Genomic DNA, 9,447 nt, shown 5'->3' with positions numbered 1-9,447 from the left:
AATGGAGACAGGTGAGGGGCTCCCACTGGCTCCTGGTGAGGGTCATGGGGCAGAAAAATCCTGTCGACGTGGGTGAGAGCTGGGGTCAGGCTGGAGAGAACCCAAAGGGGCAGTCTGAAGTGGACCAGAGGCTGGAGGCATGCAGTGTGGCAGTTTAGACGGGTGGAGGAATGCAATGGGGAGCCCCATGGGACCCCAGAGGCGCAGGGCACTGTGTGAGATCCTAGGTGGCACACAGCTCAGGACACAGATGGAAACCTGGGGACAGGTTGGGGAGAACCTAGCAGGACAGCTTGGCATGGCCCTGGGGGGATACAAGAGAGATTTGGGGATGTCAAGGGAATGGGGTAGAGGGGTGTCTCATAGCTCCTCTGCTGGGTCACAAGTGGGAGAGACCCCATCCAAAAGGACAGTCTGGGGTGGGCCTGTGGACACACAGTTTCAGGGGCATGAGAATGAGGTGGAGGGTTCCTACTGACTCCATGTCGGATCATTGGTGAGGCATAGCTGGGAACACAGGTGCGAGCCGTGGGACAGGCTGGGGAGAATGCAGAGGAGCAGCTTGATGTGAGACCAAGGATACACAGGCAACATTTAGGGGGAGCAGGGGAATAAGAGGGGAGGTTCCATGGCCCTTGAATTGGGTCATAACTGGGACAGAGCTCAGGGACAGGAGTGGGAGCCGGGGGACAACATGAGGTGTACTTGGGGCTGGGGGTACATGGGTGAGATGTTTGAGGGGAGCATGGGGATTGGATGGAAGGCTCCCACCAGCTCCTATGTGGGGTTATGGGTAGGACTTGTCCTGAAGAGGACACAGCAAATATGGCCAAGTGGGATATCTATGAGCAAGGAGACCGCAGTGTGTGCAGGAGGTGGTGGGACAACCAGCACTGATCTAGGGGGTCACTCAAACCCCCCAGCACCTTTATTCCCTCCCCCCCACCAGTACCCTCTGAGGAACACCCCCATGGCCCCAGGGCAGCCCAGCAGATTTATTAACTGGGGTGGGGAAGTACAGAGTGGCTGTGCCAGCCCCTGCCGTGGCCAGCACCTGCCAGGGCTTGGCACAAAGCAGGGCTGGGAGGCAAAGGCTGGCCACCGCGGGTGCCCCGCAGCAAGATCCATCCCCCCAGGAGGGGACAGCAGCTCTCCTGCCATGCCACTGGTCCTCACCTCCCCTGGTCCGTCAGGTATATAAATATAGAAGCTGTATGTATACATCCTATGTATATGTATGTACATTGGAGTCCTTCACTTGTGCCAGTAGTCACCGTAGAGGGAGCGAGCCTTGGCGGCACGGCGTGGCGCAGCGTTGAGGACAGCCACGCTGCGGCGGCTGGAGCAGATGACATCGGTGACGAAGCCGGCGCAGTCGGTGCAGACATCGCGGAGGACGGAGCCCTGGGCGTAGATGTGGGGGAACTCCTCTTCCACTCGGCGCCAGGACGTACTCTGGAGAGAGCTGCTGGCACAAGGCACCCCATCAGCCCCCAAGGATGAGGATGAGGAAGTGGGGAAGAAGGCTCAGGGCTATGGAACTTACTGGAAGGTCTCTCTCCTCCGCAGTGGCAGAGCTTTGGCCAGCAGTGAGCCCGGGAGGCTCTCAAAGCCCAGAGCATAGACAGGGATGTGAGCCAGCTTCTTGGAAGGCATCTTCATCTGCCGGGTGGGTTTGTGTCAGAGCAGGACAGGGACAAGGATGAGACAGGGGCAGGTAAGGGATAAGGACAGGGATGGGGCAGGAACAGGGACATAGATGGGAAAGGGATAGGCAAAGGGCAGATAAGGGATGGGACAAGGACAGAGTAGGAACAGATGGAACAGGAACAGAAGTGAAGCAGGAACAGGGACAGAGATGGAGCAGGAACAAGTATGGAAAAAGGATGGTGCAGGATAGGGACAAGGACAGGGCAGGGATGAGGCAGGAACAAGAACAAGGGTGAGACAGGGATGGGGATGGGACAAGGATGAGGATGAGACATTGATAAGGACAGAAACAGGGTCAGGGTGACACCAGCCGGAGCCAGTCCCTTACCTTCAGGCTGCAGGAGCTACAGACAGACCTGGGGACACAGAAAGAGGCTAGTGAGCAGGGCCACCCTTCTGCCACTCTCCCAGCCCCATGGCACAGCATGGCACAGTGCTCACCGCTTGCAGAAGAGGCATGCTGCAGGCCAGGAGAAGAGGGGAAACTTGGCCCTGCAGCAGCAGCAGACCTATGGGCAGAACAAGGTGAGAGACAGGGGTCCAGGTGGGCAGCACTGGGTCCCTTAGGTCCCAGGTCCCACCTTGCCCTTTCGCAGGCTGCTGTAGAGCTCCTTGCTCTGCTGAAACTTCTCCATCTCGGCCTTGACCAGCACCCTGCGCACATTCATCATCTCCTCCACGGTGAGGGCCAGGCTCTCCACGGGGTGGCTGAACTCCTGCTGCCAAGGAGGGTCATCAGCCCGGGCTGCCACAGGGCTTTGGCACAAGGTGCAGCCTGGAGTGTCCCAGGCCATAGGCAGAACCTCTCATCATGGGCACAACATCCCTGGCACAGGCAGAATCTCCCAGCCCGAGTAAAGCATTCCCAACACAGGCAGAACCTCCTGGCAATGAACAAGGCATACCAGCATGGGCAGAGCATCCTTGGCACAGGCAGAGTGTCCCTGACACAGGCAGAGCCTCACAGCTTGGGCAGAGCATCCCTGGCAGAGCCCCTTGGTATGGGCAGAGTGTCCCTGACATGGACAGAACTTCCCAGCATGGTCAAAGTATCCCTGGCACAATAAGAGCCACCTGGCATGGGCACATGATATGATCTGCCTCAAGCTACATATCCAATGCAGAGGGAGTGGAGAGGCCATGAGGACACTCCACTCGCATTTTGTCCTCATGCTAGGCTGCTGTGTGCCCATGGTCTCAGCCTTGGTGTCTATATCTCCACCACCAGCACTCACCAGCCAGAGGTGCTTGGAGCTGGTGCCAGGGGCAGTGCTGGATCCCTCCTCTGGCCTCTCCTCCACGGCACCAAGGGCAGCCCGAGGCAGTGCAGAGCTATCTCGTAGCGGGTGGCAGCTAGCAGGGACAGACCCTGCAGGGAGGGACAAGGAGGATGTACTGAGGTCATGCTGCCCAGTGCCAGCCCTGCCACAGGGCACCACAGAGATACCCTGAGGATGGGAGAATGGGGGTGGCAGAGGGTTTGGGACCTCGGTGGGTACCTGAGCGCGGTCGGGGCTCAGGCTGCAGTGGCTCTGGCTCGGGTGGTGCAACCTGTCCACCCCCCAGCTGGCTCTGCAGCTGTGCCAGGTCCTGCTCTGAGAAGGAACGATCCCGCTTCAGGGGCACCTCTGTGCCTGGTGAGTCCTCATCCTGCAAGCCATGGGTAACACGTCACTCTGGGGACCTCCAGCACCTCCTGTGTCCCTCTAACCTGCACCCTTCCACCCCACAGGGTCCCCTCTCTCACCTCAGAGATGTTCATCTCCTCCATCTCAGCCAGTGTGGGTGCCTTGAGCAGGACACGGGGACGTGGGCGTGCTGGCATGGTGCTGTCTGGGCACCGGGAGAGCTCAAGACAAGAGCTGGAGGCCAGGTGGTCTGAGCAGGCATGTGGAATGCAGGGCAGGGAGCTGTAGCCTGTGGATGGTGACAGGGCTCAGTCCTGGCACGACAGGGACCTCCCATGGTGCCAGGCATATCTGTAAGGGGATGTTGGTACCTTTCTGGCCATGGTAGGACTTCTCTACAGGTCGAAGCTTCCTTTCCTGCCTGATCTCCTCTAGGATCTTCTCATGGAGTGTTCTCTGCTTCTGGGGAAGGGGCCGCAGCCGCCTCTCTGATGCCTGTGGGATACACAGGGGCCACAGGTGAGAGTGACCATCTTTGAGATGCCCATCTGGGTGCTAGGCAGCACTGTGCCATGCAGGTGTCCTGGGGCCAGCACCCACCTGCTTCAGTGGTGGTCGGGAGCGGATAAAGTCAAGGATAAGTTCATGGGCATCCTTCTTCACCCGGGGTGGGATGTCTCCATCCACCTGGAAGAGGGCAGAAGGTCTGTGGGTGGCATCAGTGCTATGGTTGGTGGGTAGCAGGGCACCGTGGTGGGGGTGCATTATGGGGGCAGCCTAGGCAAACTCACCATGACCTTGCGGAGTTTGTAGTTGCGGGCGCGGATGTCCTGCATGAGCATCTCGAAGGGGGTGAGCTGGTACTCAGTGGGCAGAGGGTTGAACTGCTTCTCCTGCACCTTCTTGAGCTTCACGCCGTGCCGCAGCTCCCGCATCAGCTGCACCCACAGCCGGGCCTGCCAGGGGGATGACAGATGCAGTGCCACACCTCTGACACAGCTAGGGCATGGCCCCCATGCCCAGCTGTGCCATCATACCCAGTCAGTGTTGCGCAGGCTGCCCAGTTCTGCTGCTGCCCGTCGCTCCTCTGCCTCCTCATCCTCCTTCAGCTTCTCCAGCATCTGCCATGACACAGGACACCATCACTGGCACGGTCACTAGCACCCAGTGGCACTAAGGGTCCTGTTGAGGCTGGGGGCTGTGCCATGTTGCCACAGCTCTGACATACACCCCCATTCCCACTACAAGCTGGCAGTATTGCTGGCAGCAGTCCATGTTGACATCAGCACTGGCACAGCACCATGGGAGAGGGTGTATGGTCAGACACTGGTGCTAGCATCTCTGTTTGGTGTAGGCAGAGGGAGCACCGTGCTCACCCCAGGGTTTTGTGCCTGTGGGTGGTATCCTCAGATGGGCAGGAGTGCCACTGGCCCACTTACCTCCTTGGCATCCCGGATCTTGGCAAGGAAGGCTTTAAGCTCGACAGTTTCCGCGAAGAGCGCCCGGCAGACAGCCTGGTAGTGTGCCTGTGCCTCGCCAGGGTCTGCCAAGCGGGCGGCACAGCACCTCATGGCCTGGCCGAAGGTGCGGACGGCGCGTGGCGGCCCCTCACCCGCCTCCTCCTCTTCCTCCTGCCCGCCATAGCCTTCATCTGCCGTGCCGCAGCCACTGTCCTCTGAGTCGCTGTTGGTCATCAGGTCGATGAGCTGCTCCAGCCGTGGGCTCAGTTCCCGCTCCTCATTCTCATCCAGCCCCCAGTCCAGTGCCCGGTAGATGGCAAAGCCCAGTGACTGCACCATCTGCGAGGAGGTGGCATCAGCTGGGTCCTGGCCAGACCCGTGCACTGGTGGGATCCCCTTGGCATGCCCAGCTAGCACCGACTGCCCCCCATGCGCTCTGTGCTGGGTCTTGTCCCCGCTCTGGGCTAAATGACCCCATCACCACCACCAGAGGGTGAAGGGGGCAGGCAGCAGTGCCCACCCAGGGACCCCTGGTCCAGGATGCAGTGGCAGATGAATCGTATCACCAGCAAATGGCAGCAGGACTAGGCAGGCATCCAGCCCCCACATACCTGGGCTTCCACGGAGGGCGTCAGCAGCAGAGGCAGATCTGGGGGGAGAAGGGCAGAGTCACCACTGGCACCCATGGCCCCACACTGGGCATCACTCTTGGTATCACCTCCTGACTGGCACCTCAGGTGTCCTGAACCTACTCAACTCTGTCTGTGAGGCACCCAGTGACACCACCCTGAGCAGGTCACATCACCAGCAGCTCCTGCCCTAAGCCAGAACACTCATCCTTAGCTGGTCCCAAGAGTGTGGGCACCAGCAGCATGAGCAACAGCTGGGCATCAATGGTGTGGGTGTCAGCAACATAGCCATCAGCAGTGGGGGCAGGCACTAGACATGTGGGCACTATCTGAGCAGTGGCAGTGTGAGTAGCAACAACATAGGTACCAGCAGCATGGACATGAGCAACCAGGCAACTGGCAATGTGAGTATAGGCAGTGTGGGCATCAGCAGCATGAACACCAGCAATGTGAGCACGGGCTGGGCACAGATGGTGTGGGTGCAACACCATGGTCGCTGGCAGTGTGGTCCCAGGCAATGTGGGCAAAAGCAGCATAGGCATCAGCAACATGGGCACTGGCACTGTGGGCACTGGTGATAGTCTGTGCCCAGCAAATGGTGCTGCTTTCCCTGTCAGAGCTGGCATGGCATACCCCCAGCACTGTGCCCACACACACACATGTGCCCAGCACCTGCTCGGGGGCAGCTCAGACCCTTGGCAGCAGAATGCCCATGGACTGAGCAGCAGGACTGGCATTTGCAGTGTCCTCAGGGACACTTGGATCCACTTTCCTGACATTGCTTCTTGTCCCGAGGGAGGGTGCCAGCAGTTCGCTCCATGAGAGAGTTCCTATGAGATGTGGAATTTGAATGGCTCAGGTGGGTGCTGCCAGCTCACCCAATCCAGGATCCAGTCCCATGCCCAAATGGAGCTGCTATGCCATGTGCCAGGCTGATGTCAACACCTGCAGTGGTGCTATGAGGCACCAGAGTCACTCCAGCTTTGGGCTTCACAGCAAAGAGCCCAAATCCATCCCTGGGGAGATGGCTCAGGCTGGCAAGGGAGCATGGTGGCACAGTGGCCATGGTGGCTCAGGGAAGGGTGTGGTGCCATGCTAGACTGGTGGAGCTGGTGTGACCACACTGTGCCCAACCATTGCTGGCATGTGGCACTACTCTGGGCATGGAGCTACCCCACCATGCCCTGATCTCCAGTGGCTACTGGCAGCGAGAACACACAGTGACACGACAGTGTTCACCAGCACCACGCACTAACTGTGTGCCATTGTCCCCAGGCACGAGGGCGAGGCAGGTGACGCCGTGTGCCACGCTCTGTCATTAGGCACAGGGTGCTCAGAGCCACCTGCCATCACTGCTGGCAGCTGGCCCAGCTTCATAGCAGCAGCTAACTGCCGCGGTAACCACCATGGCCCTGCCCAGCAGCGCCAAACGCCTGTAAAGAGGGCACGGCCGTGGGGCCAAAGGTCAAGGGCGGTGCTGGGCACAGTGACGCTACCAGGGGGGATGGGGAAGGTGAGAGACAGGATCTTGGCAGACACACTGGGCTGGGGACAGGGTCCTTGGGGTCACACTGAGAAAGGGCTAGGGTCCCATGGCATCACACTGGACTGGGAATGGGGTTCTGGGAGACCCCATAAGCTGGGAATGAGATCCCAACTGGAACACCGTAGGCTGGAGACACAGGGTCCCGTGGGAACACACTGGGCTGGGCACTAGGTCATGGGAGACTCTGGGATGAGGTCCTATGGGGACACACGGAGCTGGGGCTGGAGTCCTGTGGGGGCACACTGGCCCTTGGACAGTATCTGTGTAAATAGGTGTGTTCAGATGTCCTTGTGTCTGTCCTTGCCGTGTATCCTGCCCGCTCCCGCGGATTTGTTCTGTGTCCTACAGCTCTGCAATAGGTCCCGGCCCGGTAAGCCCCGTGTCCACATACACCCTGCACATCTCTGCACCTCGGTCCGGCCGTGGCCGTTCCAGTGCCGCGCCAGTCCTGCAACCCCGAGTCACCGTCCCAGTGCCCGCAACCGCAGTCCCGTCTGCGCCAGCGCCGGTGCCACTTCCCCTTGGCAGTGCCGGGGCTTGGGGTCGGCCCACATTCTGGGCTGTACCGGCTCTCCCAGTATCTCCGGTGCCGCAGCTGGTGCCCCCAGCGCTGCAGTAGTCCCCTGCTACAGGTACCCGCGACGCCAGTGCCTGCACACTCCACTCTCCTTGCTGGTGTCGCTTTTCATGCCCATCCCCTGCTGCCAGTGCGGGCTCCCCTCCCCTCTGCGATACCCCCGGTCCCCATGGCGCTCGTTGGGCGGGCGGCGCGGTGCAACACTCCCTGACAGTGTCGGCAAGCCCTGGTGTCGGTAACTCCCGGTGCCGGCAATTCCGGGTGCCAGAAAACCCCATTGCCAGTAGATCCCGATACCAATAAAGCCCGGTGTCGGTAATTCTCTGCACCGGTAAGCCCCGCCGTCCGTAAGCCTCGCCGATAAGTCCTGGTGAGGATAAGCCTCGGCGCCGGTGAAGCCCGCTGCTGGTAATTCTCAGTGGCGGCAAGTCTCTGTGCCTGTGAGCCACGGCAGGTTGCTCAGGTTCCCGGTCCCGGTAAGTCCCGGTAGGTCCCGGCGCCAGTAGGTCCCAGTAATTTCCAGTATCAGTAAGCCCCGGTACCAGTAGGTCCTGGTAAATCCCGGTACCGGTATACCTCGGTGGCAGTAGGTCCTTGTGCTTGTAGTTCTCAATGATTCCCAGTACAGCTAAGACCCGGTGCCAGTAAGTCCTAGTGCCGGTAAACCCTGCTGCCTGTAGGTCCCAGTGCCGGTAGATCCTGGTGTGGTAACTCCCGGTAATTCCCGTTGCTATCAATCCTCTCGCATTGCCCCCCCACCTCCCCTCCGCCATCTCGATCGCCAATCGTTGCCATCACCACCCCGCGGCGCGGCGCTCACTTACCGGGCGGCGGCGGCGGCGGGGGCAGGCGGACGGTACCGTCTCCTCGGAGGCGGATGTCGGCGGTGCGGAGCGGGGCGGCGGCGGGGGCGGCGGCAGCGGCGGCGGCTCGGCAGCTCTGGAAGCAGAGCGCCCAGGCCTGCTCCTCGTTCAGCGGCTGCTCGTAGCACTTCAGCACCTCCTCCAAGGACAGCTCCCGCGGCGCCGCCCGCGCCATCGCCCCATCCCCGCCGCCGAGACACCGGCACCGACACCGGCACGGCACGGCACGGCAAACAGGGAGCGAGGGAGGGAACGCGTCAGGGGAGGGCGCACGCCATAGGACCGCCTCCACCGCCAGACGGCCCCGCCTTGTGCCGCCGACACCGCAGCCGGCCGCCGAGGGAGAGAAACGGGAGGGGGAAGAGGTGGTGCCCGTGGGGCACGGCGGGGTTTGGGAACGTTTGGAATGGTCTAGGATGATATGGTGCAGGACGGGACGGCTTGGACTGGTATGAGGTACGGCATGGATCGATTCGGTGTGGTGCGAGTCGGCACGGCTCGGTACGGTCCCGTACCTGACGGGACGGTGCAGTGCTGTGTGACACGGCACGGTAACCATATCGACTTGGTTCGGGATAGTACGGCTTGGTATGGTACGAGTCAGTGTGGTACGGGACTCCACGGCATGGGACCAGACAGCACCATGCGAATGGCCCGGTACGGTAAGGTACGGGGCAGGGCGGTACGGTGTGGCACAGCTCGGAAAGGGACGGCACAGTAAAATGCGCTATGATGCAGCTTGGCCCGGTTCGGCGTGGCACACAACGGTACAGTATGGCTCGTCTGGGCAAGACACGGCATAGCACAGTACGGTATGGTTCGGCACAGCATAGCACGGCACGGCTTGGCTCGGCTCGGCTCGGATTGCACGGATGCAGAATTCAGTGCCCAGGATGAGCATTAACTGGACCAGGCCCAGAACTGTGCTGGGAGAGGCATGGAACTGGCACACAGGTGCTGGTCTGTCCCTCAAGGCCAAAGAGGTGCCCTGGGACTGAACACCTGGGATAGTGCCTGCAGTGCCACAGGAGAAG

The 9,447-nt window shown here is 60.8% G+C and overlaps 1 protein-coding gene across 3 annotated transcripts; it reads right to left on the bottom strand.

Moving 5' to 3' along the window:
- Positions 1 to 975: 975 nt before the first annotated feature.
- SPIRE2 (spire type actin nucleation factor 2) lies at positions 976 to 8,657 on the bottom strand. Of its 3 annotated transcripts, none has more exons than XM_064160158.1 (15): positions 8,375 to 8,657; positions 5,410 to 5,447; positions 4,778 to 5,137; positions 4,376 to 4,459; positions 4,130 to 4,294; positions 3,939 to 4,025; positions 3,710 to 3,833; positions 3,458 to 3,627; positions 3,210 to 3,360; positions 2,946 to 3,079; positions 2,292 to 2,429; positions 2,152 to 2,219; positions 2,039 to 2,066; positions 1,547 to 1,662; positions 976 to 1,465 (listed from the first exon to the last, which is right to left on the bottom strand). In XM_064160158.1, exons 1-15 carry the CDS (start codon positions 8,586 to 8,588, stop codon positions 1,255 to 1,257), a joined length of 2,088 nt encoding a protein of 695 aa, XP_064016228.1. In that variant the 5' UTR covers positions 8,589 to 8,657; the 3' UTR covers positions 976 to 1,254. The 3 variants fall into 3 exon arrangements, with proteins under 3 accessions (XP_064016228.1, XP_064016229.1, XP_064016230.1); XM_064160159.1 differs by having other exon boundaries at positions 2,292 to 2,426; positions 8,375 to 8,656; XM_064160160.1 differs by lacking the exon at positions 4,376 to 4,459.
- Between the last annotated feature and the right edge of the window lie 790 nt (positions 8,658 to 9,447).

Source organism: Pogoniulus pusillus, chromosome 20, assembly GCF_015220805.1.
Source record: "Pogoniulus pusillus isolate bPogPus1 chromosome 20, bPogPus1.pri, whole genome shotgun sequence".
Classification (NCBI taxonomy): domain Eukaryota; kingdom Metazoa; phylum Chordata; class Aves; order Piciformes; family Lybiidae; genus Pogoniulus; species Pogoniulus pusillus.
Note: the sequence above shows the minus strand (reverse complement) of the source record. Positions and strands in the feature narration are given on the sequence as shown.

Coding starts and splice junctions, on each gene's coding strand:
- SPIRE2 (XM_064160158.1), bottom strand. CDS start 8,588: ATGGCGCGGGCGGCGCCGCGGGAGCTGTCCTTGGAGGAGGTGCTGAAG. Junction 5,448..8,374: donor CCCGCCGCCGCCGCCGCCCG/GTAAGTGAGCGC, acceptor TTCTCCCCCCAG/ATCTGCCTCTGCTGCTGACG. Junction 2,430..2,945: donor GCTCCAAGCACCTCTGGCTG/GTGAGTGCTGGT, acceptor CCTCCTTGGCAG/CAGGAGTTCAGCCACCCCGT.